This window comes from Ovis canadensis, chromosome 8 (genome assembly GCF_042477335.2).
Source record: "Ovis canadensis isolate MfBH-ARS-UI-01 breed Bighorn chromosome 8, ARS-UI_OviCan_v2, whole genome shotgun sequence".
Classification (NCBI taxonomy): domain Eukaryota; kingdom Metazoa; phylum Chordata; class Mammalia; order Artiodactyla; family Bovidae; genus Ovis; species Ovis canadensis.
This window is the reverse complement of record NC_091252.1, coordinates 46,661,379-46,675,166: the sequence shown is the minus strand read 5'-3', so window position 1 is coordinate 46,675,166 and position 13,788 is coordinate 46,661,379. Positions and strand designations below refer to the sequence as shown.

The following is a 13,788-nucleotide window of genomic DNA, read 5'->3' as shown; positions in this document are numbered from 1 at the left end:
ATTCCCAGCCTGAACTGCTGGGCTTTACCCCTCGCAGCTTACTAACAGCATCTGAAACCCTCAGGATAAGAGAGAGCTGGGCAGATACTGCTTTGTTCTGTCTGCCTCTTCTCTTGTACCAGCAAGAACAATAAACTACAAAGTTGTGAATCCCAGTTTTGCCTTTGCTATTTGTTTGTCCATAGGCAAGTTACATACCTTTCTATATTTTAATTATCCTTAAATTAGTAACTATAGTTTTGACAAGATTGTTCAGAGTCATATGTGATATTTTATGTAAAACATTTTGGAATAGGGTAGGACTTATATGGGCTTCCCAGGTGACACTAGTGGTAAAGAAGTTTCCTGCCAATGCAGGAGAGGTAAGAGAAGTGGGTTGGATCCCTGAGTCAGGAAGATCCCTGGGAGGAGGGTATGGCAACCCACTCAAGTATTCTTGCCTGGAGAATCCCATGGACAGAGGAGCCCAGTGGGCTATAGTCTGTAGGGTCACAAAGAGTCAGACATGAGTGAAGCAACTTAGCATGCACGCACACGTGCACAGGACTTATATAAATAGCTATTTTTCCCCTCTGAAACTTTTTATTAAGCTTCCAAGAAACAGGAGAGATTAATGGTAGGTGGGGAATAGTCCTGAGGATTTATGTTGGCAGTTCCTTCATGATATGACCAATTAAGATGCTGTTTTTTGAAGAAACATGTACTTCTGTCCCTGTGTGCCTTATCTCACCCACAGTGGGACCCCCTCTATCTGTCCGTATGCCTAAGGATCTTCAGAGTTTCTTCCCTCCTTAGTTGCAGGTGGGATGGGGAGTCTAATAAGAAATATTTTCTAGTACAGTGCCTCTCTACTAGATGTCACTTGTGTGCCAATACATTCCAACTTTTATAACAGTGCTTTCTACAAAAGAAGGAGCAAGAATGTTATGATCTAGCTAATAGAAGTGACTGTGTACCTTTAGAAGTATCTTGCAAAGTATATTGCCTCCATTTTCCCTCATTGTTTCATCTTCATTTCCTTAAAACATATACAAATACATGCTAAGATAATTAATAAACAAGTAAATTAGCTAGGGGTTGAAGAAGGACTTGGCCAGTTAGAGATTGGAGACAGCAGGGGACAATGATAGTGAGAAAGATGAGGGGAGACAGTACAAAGTAACTTCAAGAACCTAAAACTTAAATTAGTAGGAAGGGTGGATGAGAATCCTTGGAATGCTCACAGATTTATAGACATTTAAGTAGAGTACTTGAGGAATACTTTGGTCTTGGTACTATTTCAGTAGTCCAGGCAGAAGTGAAATGATTAAGTGAGTGAGCAAATTTTGACACTGAGAAAGTTGGAATGCATTATGTGTGGAAGATGCTAAATGGAAATAGATTTACACATGAAGTAATAAACTGTCTATAAAAGTAGAAGAATGAGTCATTTCTGGTGACTTGGAGGTCTCATTGATGTGTTGGGTCTGGATATGGTCACATCCAGAATAAAGAGCATCAGTTGTATGTTTTAGATGCCTAGTGAGATGGGAAAGTGCAGTGGAGGAGGTACTTAGATCTCTCTGCCACCTTTTCTTTTCTGGGGGGTGAAGGGTATCTCCTCCAGAAAAAATAGCAGGCAAAAGCCTTGAGAGTTCAGAGTTCTGGCAATAATATGATCTTCTCTGACCCACACTTTCATATGAAGAAGTTAAAACAAGGGTCCAGAGCAACCCCACACACTCACCACAACCTTAGTACCATCATACACCTTGGAGATCATTAGGCTTATCCCCTACTTGCCTTTTCTCCCTTTTTATAGCATCTTTGCAAGAAGCCTGGGGCTTCCAGGTTATTCTCTATCACTTCTCATCTCTATATTGCTGTGTACCTCTCCAAATCCCAAACATTTCCACTGTTCCCCTTGAAACTGTTAGTCTGGACACTAGGTATCCAGACGTAGAACTATCCTTAACCAGTGTGACTCTGAGTAAGTATGTTTGCTTAGATTTCATCATCTGAAAAATAATGTTGTCAGACTAGGTTGGTGGTTCTTAGCCTGGGGTTGAGGGGCTCATAAGCCTTCAGTGGGCTTCAGGTGATATGTGCATCTCTTATACTGTATGCAAGATTTCGAGGCTATGTGCCCAAGTGTACATTTTTTTCCACATACTAAGATCTGCGACCCTGAAATGGAGTAGAAGTCCTTGACGTTCCTTACAGTCCTAACTTCATATGATTCTAAGTTTTGAAGGTGGATGGCAGAAGACCAGCTGATGTTGCACTGCCACAATTAGGAGGCAGTCTCAGTCCTGCCACATCCTGAGTTATTCATGCCTCTTTTCTCACCTTGGTTTATATCGCTTGTAAAATGAACACACTGAACTAGATTATTCAAACAGTTTCTTCCAATTGAATAAATACATGTAACAAACGAGATGAACACAAAGAAACAAAACCTGGTAGTAAGCTTGGAAATTCAGTGATCCCTGCTGAGTTCTCAGGAGTCAAAATCCCAGACATGCTAATGTTTTAAGAGCATTTTGAGAAGGAAGATGGAGAAGTGGTTCCTTCATCCAATTTAAGCTGAGGGACTCAGCTACCTTCTCAAAGATGGGAGATCAGGGCTTCAGGATGACTGGGAATGACTTTCTCCAGAGAAACTTGGGATCTGATATCTTAAAGTTTAACTTCATAAATCCTGACATAGATTATGAAAAAGATATTACAGTTTTGGAGAATTTATTTTGAAGGTTTAAATGGGTGTGTATAGGCTAAAGTTCCCCCGTGAGTCCACTTTTCTCATTAGAATCCAGATAACATTTTATTTAGAAAATGAATTTGTCACAACTTGCATAATTTTGATTTGTTTCACTTTTCTCGCAGCTCTCTCCTCCTACCCCTCATGCCCTTTCCAGTGCGTGTTATTTCTGTCTTTATGAGTGTGTCCTGTTTGCTCTGGAAAAGAAATTCACGACCAGGTTGGAAACGAAATTTACAACTAGGTTCTAAGAGCACACATAACACTTAGAGGAAGTTGCCTGATGCCACCTCTCTTTCCCGAAACAACGTGGTCTTAGGCCCAACAAGGTGAAAGTGGGAGCCTGAGCCCAGGAATCCCTTATTCTTTCATTCTGCACCTACTGCATGCCAGAGCCTATGCTTACCATAGCCACATGAGGCACACTCCCTACATTCTCAGAGTAACAGCAAAACAAAGCTGGATCCTTCCGCCCAGGGATTTGCCGCAGAATCTACTCTGTATCCAGTGTTTCGCTCCTCCCTCCCCTGGAAGTGGGGAGGCCAGTCCTGTGATGACAAGGAAAGTGTCTTTGGCCAGTAGACAAGTTGTCTTCATTACTCCTGTGAGGCAGTGGGATTGAATGGGATATTTTACTGGGCCTGGCCCGAACTTGGCTGTACCTCGAGGGCCCATTAGGCTGCAGGTCACAGCAGCTGGAGCCCAGGCGCCCAGAGCCGGGTCACGCGTCTGTGCTGCCCGCTCCAGGAGGCACAATGGAGTCATTGACTATTTATTTACTCCGTACAACAAGGCCGCTGTTGACTTAATTACGGGAGCCTCCCTTTCACCCTAGGGATCTTTAAATGATTAACTGGACCCTACATTGCCGCTAACTCATCTACCTTAACTTCTTTAAAACCCGAGTGTTCCCTCTCTGGCTGTGGGCAGTAGGCATGCAGGGAACAGGAGGGCCTGGAGTGGTGACCCGCCGGGTAGACTGGTGGTTTTGCTTGAAAGCCGGATAGCGTTTGTCGAGAGTAAGTTTCTGAGAGCTTCAGGGCTGGTCTGAGTCAGGCGCTAGCCCCAGGGTGTGGAGGGCCACAAGGCTGAGTCAGGAGACTACAGGCGAGGGCTTAACTCTACCAGGATTGCAAGAAAGGAAGCAAGAAAAGGACACAGGCTGTCTCCAGCTTAGACAGCCAGTCCCTTGGGGGTGCAGGATCTCTCTACTTCCGGAGCTTAGGAATCAGAGACTGGAGTGTCCCCAGGGATGAGGACAGCTCCACGGGATCTCACCAGGGCCCCTCCTTACACAGCCGGTTTGAAAACTGTCTCCCGGCCCAGCGAGCCCGGCCTGCTGCCGCTCATCCTCAAAACTTCCCAGCGAATCCGGCTGCTTGCCAACTTTCTCTGGGGGCAACTTTCAGTCTTTGCTCTAGTTAATATTGTAGGGCCGAGGATAAAATAGCGACGGTATTGAGTAGATGTTGACTTTTCCGACCCAGAGGAGTGGAAATCTGGGATTGTTTGCAGAAGCTAATCGTTTCTACTCAGAAGCAAGGGGAGCCGGGTTTGCTCGCCGCCGGCTGCCCCTCCCTGGAAGCCGGGCTTCGAGAAGTCTCGGAAATTTAGGTACCCTCTCCCCAATTCAAGCCTATTTAAGAAGTTTACTGGAGATTTTAGACCGGCGGCCGCCAGGCCTGAAGGCTCTCCTTGGCTTCCTTCGCCAGTCTTTGAGTCTGAGACCAACGGTTCGGCGCCCATCAGATCTCGAACCCAACTTCCTTCTGCGATTTATTTGGATTGGGAGGTCAGGGATCTGGGAGGAAAGTAGGCGTCTGCCACTGAGGCTCCAGACGGGCTCAGAGACTGTCCGCTGACCCTTCTGCCCCCAGCCCCTGACTCGGGATTGTCTCTGATTTAGAGATGGAGGCAGGGAGATGGGCGCCGTGACGGCAGGTCTAACGGAGTACGAATACCCGGGGGAAGCCCACTGATAAGGGTGCATTCGAGGTGGAGGTGGGGGTGAAGCGCAGGTCAAGGTTTTCTCATAGGGAAATGACAGAAGTTGGACTAAGAGGGCCACTTGGAGACTACCAGCTTGCTCCCCAAATCCTGTCAGCAGAGTGGATCCGTTGCTATGGTTTCGGAGAGGTATAAAAGCCACCACCCAGAACAGAACGCGCGCGAGCTCCTTCTACCTGTTGTCCACCACCCAGGGCCAGGCAAATCCGTTGGCGATTTGCATCACTCCCTAACCAAGCATCATGTTTCCAGTCGCCCCATCTGAGTAGGCAGGCGTATACGGTGGGGGAAGTCCAGGCCGGGGAGTTCATTATGTCCAAGTGTGTGTGGGCGCCCAGAATTTTCTCACCTTAGCTCCTACGGTCCAGGGGCGAGCGCTGCGCCCTGGTGGCCGCGGCGGCCCGGAGCGTGTAGGGACCGCGGGGAATAGAGCGCGGCGCCTTTAAAGCAAGAGGAGAGGAACCCCCGCCAGGAGGCGTGTCTGTCTCCGCCGCCGCCGCGGCTCCGCGGTCTTCGTCTCCGCCGCCGCCGTCACTCGCGCTGGGCGCCCGCGGCTGCGCTGCTCTGTCCGGCAGCCGGGGACTTCCCGCCCGACCTCCTCCGGCTGCTCCTCCCCGAGGACCACCCCTCCCCCTTCCCGCCCACCTCACCCCCAGCAAAAGGTAAGGGCTTCCCTCGGGTGGGCTCCGCTCCGGGCTGCCTCCGGAGACGTCTGCTCCCACGAGGACAGGAGAGCCCCGGGGTGGGCGAGGGGCATTTTCCGCCTGGAGAGGAAGAAGGCGCGGTGGAGCCCGGTGCTCTCGGGGCACCCGCTGGACCGACTAGCTACGAGTGGCTTTGTCCCGCTCGCCTCAGCCAGTTCCCCTCAAGGATGCAACTGGCTCGGTTGGCTGCAGGCGCTCGCGTTCTCTCCATGAAATAATTTAATAAGTGGACGTGTCAGGAAGTGGCCTCAGCTACTGGGACTCACGCGAGGCGAAGAGAGACAGATGGCAAGAAGCTGTGTGTCCGCCTGCGGGTCTGACCAACTCCCCAGCCTCCCTTCCATGCGCCCATTCATCTATTAACCCTGCTCCTTAGTTCGGTGCTGAGGAAGTACAGACATTCATTTTAACCGGTGCCAGTATTAAGAGCCTCTGAAAAAAACTCGGACGGTGTCCCATTAGGGTGAGGGGAGTGGTGTTACCAGGGTGGATCATAAACGTCAAGAACTTTTAATGACTCTCATCCTCTGATATTTTTACCTTCAAAGAGTTCCTTACTAAACTAGGGGACCTAGTTGAGGCACCTTAGAAAACGATATCCAATTTAGGGACTAGGAGAGGTTAGAAAACTTAACTACTACTATCCTGATGGTTACGCACAGATTATCTTCTCTCATTTCTTCATCTTCATGCTGTAAGTATCATGTCATCAGAAATTACCTTATGGATTGATGGTTATTTTAATTTCACAGCAGATCATGATTCATTTGAATCTTAGTTTGTAGTTTAGCTGCTGAAGATAGGCACTGATATTTCAATCTTGATTTGTATAAGTTCATTACCTTGTAACTTTTTATATAAATCATTCCTGTAACCACCAAAGCAGCTTCCAGTGGCCCTAGAAACTTATTAAACAAACAAAATGAAACACACAGAGGGAAGGTGTTAGAGAAATAAACGAGGCTAGAAATCTTACCTGTTTTCTTCTATTTAAACCCATTAAAGATTACACAGTTCTGAAAAATTTTTAAAAAGGTTTCAGGTCATGTGAATCTATTCCAATTCAATTTCTTAATTAAGATACACTTCTTTTCTCATCTAAAAATTAATTAAGCTCTAAATGTCATTAATCATCAATGCAGCAGAATGTTGGTGTAACAGCTGAAATGTGTTCAGAATCACAAGGGATTGCATAGCATAGCACTCATAGTTAGGAAGGGTGAAGTGCAAATATGCAACAGTGTGGTTTTAACTGATATCAGCTCTGACATTATTCTCTGGCACCTCTAATGCTATGGATGAACAGGCTGTTTATTTTAGCTTAGCTGCAATACAACAGGCCACATGCATGGAAGAATAGGTCAGGTGTTACTATAAGATGAGGTTTTTCAAATGTCACATATCAGCAGGACTTCAGTGACAAGTCAAGTGGAATTCTTAGAAAAAATTCCATGTGAAAAACTGAAATATAGATATAACATGAAAGAACCTTTGAAAAAACCTTTGAAATTCAAGTTATCCTGGGATATGTATTTGCTATTTCTTGCAAAAGGTAGAGGCATTGTCTTTTAAAACCTTGTGCTGTAAGGATTATTACACATTTGTACATGCCCCAGCAGGTGGCAGCTAACTAGAATAAGATTCATTTTCACTGGGAGAATAGAAAACTAAAATTGCTTCTCAAGTAATAGTGCCCAAGAATAAGAGGTCATTAGTGTCAGTAAATATAAAAATAGAGTAAAAGATGAAGCTAATGGCTTTTTGTTGTTATTGGAACAAGCTCTGGGTGAACATGGAATGCATTTTGTTCTTTGCTAATTTATCATGGGCTTGATATCTTTCATGTCAACCTTCTATCTGTGTGGTTTCTTTTTTCTTTTCTTTTTTAGGCTTGCTTTTAGACACAGTTCCTCTGTGTGTGTATGTATATGTGTGTGCATTTGCAGTTTGTCATCACTGCTTTGACCTTGGAACCTACAGAGCTTTGGCTCCTGGAAGTAAAAGTTGCCATATGGTTAAAATGAGAAAAAAAAGCAATCAAAACCATGGAATAACATGTATGAACCTCAGAATTACTAAATATATATGATTGTCTGACACCACTAGCGTTTTTTCTTTTTCTTTTGAGGAGCAAATTACAAATTTAAAAGAAGAGTTAAATATGATCAGTAAATACTATATAATGACTCTATCAATCCTTCATATAGACCCCAAACTATGATGTATGGTATCAGTATTGTGGAGAAACTTGTAATAACTTCAGAATTGACATACTATAAGGCATCCTCTACACCACCAAATCATTTTGTTCTGATATTGGGGCGGTAATTTTAGGGGTTTTATTGTTGTTTTTGCCCCAGGAGTGAGTGAAGTTTAATAAGAAAGAATGAGAATTAGTCTGATAACCCTGTAAGAGATAGAAATCTGAAGGTGGAGAATTCTAAAGTGATAGCTAATTATACATTTTAGAAATGTCTTTAGCCACTGAACACTGACAGAATTATTCAGTATTCTGAATTTTGGTGGTCTCTCAGGCAATCTTCTGTACTGAGAAACAAGTAGTTTAGTGCTCATGAGGGGACTCACAGTTAATGTAAATGAATGGCTTTTGTAGTAGTATGCCTTGGAAAGGGATGGCTATTGGCACATCCTGGGTATGCTAGACAATCCCCATTAAGTCACACTGAAATAAACACACAACACAATAGACAAAATAGTCTTCTTGACAATGTGAACAATGTAATAATTCAAACTCCTAGAATCTGTATAGTAGAAATACGCACAGTGTCACTTCCGATGGTACATTACCCATTCAATGTACTACTTTCGCTGTACTGCTCCAAAATTAATCTACGTCTGGAGCGCTGTCCGCGGTACTGAAGAAAGGTCGTCTCTTGTCTTGCAGAAGTTCAATTGGACAGGTGGAGTTGCTGTCTGTGGTGTTGAAGTCTTTCAGATTAGCTGATGGATGTAAATGAACCTAATTTAGCATATGTGCAAAATTGGTTCTTTGGGGACCAATTAATGGTAAGAAAATTTTGCAATAGACTTTTTACTGCCTAATTTACTATGTAAGAACTTCATGAATCTGGAAGCTTGATCTTTCAGTACAGCTAGACACCCAATAAATAATCTCACAAAACCTAATAGTTTAGGATGCTAGTTTTAAGTAGAAAAATTACAACTGTAATATCAAATGCCATTATGTTAACAGAATATATGAACAAGGAGTTATTGTACATTTTGTTTTCTCAAGTTCCATTAAATGCTAACTATACTGCAAAACTGCCGTATTTTGATTAGCTATAACAGAACGTGCTCTTTTTAGGTAGAAGATATCAATTATATTAACATAAAATATAAGAATATTTATTTTTGCCCTGGCAATCATTATTATCTCTCTTAGGATCAAAGAGAAAAAGGACAAATAGAATGGAATAAATGAGACAGCAAATACAAGACAGGGCATGTTGGGCTGTACATGCTTTACAAGAGATATTTTAAACATGGACTGAAGGAGTCGCTAGATACCCTTGGTTTTAGCACAAGGTGTTCCCTTTAAAGTGCTCAAATAGTCAGATTATTTGATTGAATTGCCTGCTACACTGCAGAACTAGCCATTCATGATATTTATTTTTGACACTGCAGATATGCCTCCATTAAAAAAAAAAATCAATGCCCACCTAATGCCTTTGCAGAATGTAGGTTTATTTTCAGATCAGCATTTTATACTATCTTAAGAAAAATAGATTTAAAATAGATTTAGCAAATCTTGCTATCTAGAAGACATACTTCTCATATCACTCATTTAAAAATTAGGTATTCTTCAAATATGATCTGATCTGATAACTTTTTCATAAGGGTTAACATATGTCCTCTTAGCTGGTTATGAAAAAGATATTACTTTTAAGATACAGTTTCAGCAATTTGCCTTTTGGGCTTCCTAACACTTAAAAATATTAATATATAGTAATATATTTATCACTGTTCAATTTATTTTCACTTACTAATATAACTATTATGGTTGGATATTTTATCTATATGCATCATAGAGGACAGCTAAAATACAAAATAAAATATAATTATGTACTTTTTTTCTTGAATAAATTGTGAAAGCCAAGACAGTCACTGTCTGGGGACTCTGATTATTCTGATCAGAACACTAGAAAATAAGGCATTTTTAGACAAAACCATGACACTCAATGCCACTTAAGCTACAATTCCATATTTCATGTCTTCAAGAAAAAGATATTCAGAAAATCAAAGTGAGAAGAAATTTGGGCATAAATTATTGAAGCCTGTGGAGTTTGCTGCACCTTTTCAAATATCATTGTATTTTAATATATTCACAAATATTTTAAGATAAGGTAAAAAATGGGTGGGGAAATACGATTCCTTAATTTTATTTCAACATTTCCTCCCTAAAAGTCCACTTGCAGAATGTATTTTTATTGCTGGGTAGTAATCAAAGAATGTCTCACTCAAGTGTTTAAAGACTATCTTTACCTCTCCAATAGTATTTCAATTTATATTAATGCCTAGGCAAAATTCTAAAAGTATAAAAAGACCCTCGTTCAGCCTAAAAACAAGTTACATTTGCAGTAAATTTCTCTGTTTTAGACCACTTCTTTATTTACAACTCCTAGGCAAAGTGACTTTGACTTAAGTTGTCATTTATTAAAATTCATCTGTTGATGTAGGAAGTCCACTTGCATGCCTCAGTCACTATCTTAGTAAAGACTTTTACTGGAAATAAAAGCACGTTCCCCCCTCCCCCCCCCCCCCCAAGTAAATAAATCCAACTTCCTCCTTGCAATTCAAGGTGGGCGACCAGACTGGTTGCATAATAGATATTGGGAAGCTCACTGGCAGGAAGCCTTAAGAGGCAAGCAGCTATCTCAATTTTTCTCACTTAATCTTGGCTTCACGTCAGAAGCTGTGCAGCAGTGCAGTGGAATAGGGCCTGGCGAAACCTTTGCGAGCAAAGCGCCTTTTGTGTTGGGACCGTGGATCGCTCCCGGAGCCTCGGCGGTTTCCAAGGCTGGATTTCCTATTGATTTTCCTCCTCTTCTGCTTCCCCAGGCTCGCGCGGCCGGACATTGTGGGTGTGCGTGCTGGCTTTCTCCCGGATGCTCCCCGACTAACATGGATGTCCCACCATCCCTTGCAGTGGAAGGTTGCTCCTTGGCGCAGTGAGTGAAGAACATGCAGCGATTGCTAATCGGTTTGGGAAGCGGAGACTCCTTCCTCTCTCTGTGACCATGCCGTGATCGTGTCTGCGGTCACCACTCGACGCATCCTCATTCCTACCCAAACCGGGAGCCTAACGCTAGATCGGGGAAGTGGGTGCTGCGCGTGTGGACACAGAAACACCATGAAGATTATTTCCCCTGTTCTAAGTAATCCAGTCTTCAGGCGCACCATTAAACTCCTGCTCTGCTTACTGTGGATTGGATATTCTCAAGGAACCACACATGTATTAAGATTTGGTAAGATTCCCCATCCCTCTCCATTGCCTACTCTCCGGCTCAGAGGCAGCCGGATGTAAACAGGCGTGTTGGCTCTGCTAGGCGGGTGGGCTCGGTGCATTTCGACCTGTTCCCGGCTCCGATGCTTTCCGGGGTTTGAAAGGACCCACTTATGCTTTTCATTTCATTTATTTTCCCCCTTTTTATTAAAAAAAAAAAAAAAGCCGCGGGAGGATGCAGCGAGTGTCAGTGTGTGGTAGTGGTCGCTGCGTTACTTCCCCATGATAGCCAGTGTCAGAGTCGGTAATGACGCTGGGGGTACCGCCACCACCGCTGCTCCCGCTTGTCCCCCGGGGAGCCTCCGGGCTTGGGTGCAGCTCCTTCCCCAAGAACGTGAGCGGCTGGGGCTACACGCCTCTCAGATTGCCCGGCTGATGAGTTAATATCTGGTAACTCTTTGGCAAGTTGGCGCCTGTCCGCTTCCGCGTGGGACCTGGACAGGTCCGCAAGTGAAGGGCGCTAATCTTTTTGATTTGTCATCAGAGAGAGCCTTTTCGGTTAATCTCTCCATTTTCTCAATGCTTGGTGCCTTTATGGATACGCGGAGCTTTAAAAAAATATTGTTGTAAGATTGAAGGTACTTAACACAGGGAGGCTGCTGTTTGAGTGAACTAGCGTCAGAAGGAAGGGTTTCTGTCTGTTTTTAACTTGTGAGTCTTCTCACATCTTGCTCACTCTGCCTCCCGGACTAATACGTGATAAACAGTGATGATAGAGGCTGAGGGAGTCTGTGTATGGGAGCCTAAGTCTGCAGCTTTATTTCACTTGTAGCATGACTTAAAAAAAAATAAAAAGCTGAAATGGCAATTATATATTAGGAGAATCCATTGTTTTTCTTAAGAAATCAGGTTTCTTTAGGGCTCAAAGGAAAATCTAAACATGAGACTCCAGTGGAATGGTTGGCCAGAAGATTTACTTGGAGGAAATGAAGCGTGGGCAATATTCAGCCTCTCTCCACTGGCCAATGGAGTTTCAGTAGGAGAACTAGTCAGGAAAAGTTTCCTTAAGTAGATAAGAGCCAGAGAAGAGAAAGCCAGCAGGGTAAAGGCTCCCACTGTGGGCGCCTCCTTTGACAGTTCAAGTGGATTTAGACCAAAGAGTGCAGGAAACCATATAATCCTGAGTATGTGTCTTTGAGATAAAAGCAGATACATTAAGTCACTCAAATTTAAATCAAAGAGTGATTGCCTGCATTTCCCATTATGTCAGCAGCATCTTCTCTCTTGTCTGTTTCTTATACGCTTTTCCTATAATGATAAAATTTATCACCTATCTGGGGCTTTGTGGAACCTGGGTAGGAATCCTTTCACATAGGGAGAAAGGGAACCCTTCCTTCCCTCCCCCACCAATACATAGACACACCTGGAGCCCACAGGACTGATAATGAGAAAAGACAATAAGTGGATTCCTACCATTGTAGTTTTCCTGCTTTCTGCATGCCTTTGGATGGTACTTAAGCAGGTTGCTCTTAGCAACAAGAGTCCACAGGAATGCTTGTTTCTTTGGATGAGATTAAACGGGTCGGTCCCTGTATCATTGGAATGGAGAAAGAAATGGCAACCTGCTCCAGTGTTCTTGCTTGGAGAATCCCAGGGATGGAGAGCCTGGTGGGCTGCCATCTATGGGGTCGCATAGAGTCAGACACGACTGAAGTGACTTAGCAGCAGTAGCAGTATCATTAGAAACGTGTTGTGTGTTCAGTTGCTCTGCTTCAAGCATTGTAAGTGCCAGTTTGGTAGTTTTGCCCAATATTTTGCGTAGTACAACCTACTTATTTGGAATACCGAGGTGTCTTCTGAACTGTGTTTGTGAATGAGTGTCTTAGTGAGTTTGAGGACTGAGAGGGGGGAAAAGAAGAAAGCTGGAAGTCGGAAAACGGCCACCAATACTCTATAAAGATTTAATTATTGCTGCTCTGGTCTTGCAGCATAATATTTGCTGAATCATTAGATTGTTACATTCGCTGATCATTTCATATCTTCATATTAAAAATCTTGGCGACTGTAGCAGAGTGTGTAGCAGCTTTCCAAAAGAGCTGACACACACACAAAAATACATTTTCCTAGACCAGTGCTTACTAAGAATGTCCGTAAGAAATAGGGGGAGTAGCAAAACACCTTCACACCTGTGCCTTGCTACCTTAAACCAACTGTCCAGTTTCTAGATAACCTGTTATTTTCTCCATTAACTTCAAACATCTTCCACGCAGAGATCCATTTTCTCTGGTTTGTGACTCGAGTTGAGTGGTGAAGGATTGTGTACACTATAACCATTGGAACATTTCCCTGATGGAGATATTTTGATGCAATGGAGGGAGTTTTATTTTCTTCTGGAAAAAACATGCGCTGAATGAAGTGGAGGTTGGTTGCGCGCCTATGAGCCACTCTTGAGAAATGTTATTTTCAACTTCAGCTGAAAAGGTGAACCAGAGCCTCACCGCTGGCCCGGAGCCTTGGAAGGGAAAGGGGTTGACTCGCTAGTGGAGCAGCTGCCTCTGGGGCGCGGGTGAGGAGGTGGCCTCTAGCCCCTTCCCCCTCCGACCCTGGTGTGGCCTCTGCCAGCCGCTCGGCGTCTCTGCAGCGGCACTATGGCAACCGCGGGCCCAGTTCGGCTAGCGCCCGGTCCTCAGCCCCCTTTCCCGTAGGTGGTGGAAAACCACCGTCGTGGGCTCTATGCAGTCCGTTCCCGGTTTTCGCCGTTCCCACTATGACGGTGACTTGACCCTGCGTCCTCCTACCAACGGGTGTGGGTAGGGGAGCAGCTTAGAGTGCTGACTGCTACTTGCCGAGTCCCTCGCTACCCCCGCCCA

At 44.1% G+C, this 13,788-nt stretch overlaps 1 protein-coding gene across 1 annotated transcript in view; it reads left to right on the top strand.

The window, feature by feature from the left end:
- The first annotated feature begins 5,265 nt into the window (after positions 1 to 5,265).
- Positions 5,266 to 13,788, top strand: part of GRIK2 (glutamate ionotropic receptor kainate type subunit 2) — a 742,654-nt gene continuing 734,131 nt past the window's right edge. The window contains exons 1-2 of the mRNA XM_069599226.1: positions 5,266 to 5,409; positions 10,534 to 10,940. Of these exons, the coding sequence (XP_069455327.1) occupies positions 10,826 to 10,940 (115 nt within the window). The 5' untranslated portion in view covers positions 5,266 to 5,409; positions 10,534 to 10,825. The remainder of the gene's footprint in view (positions 5,410 to 10,533; positions 10,941 to 13,788) is intronic.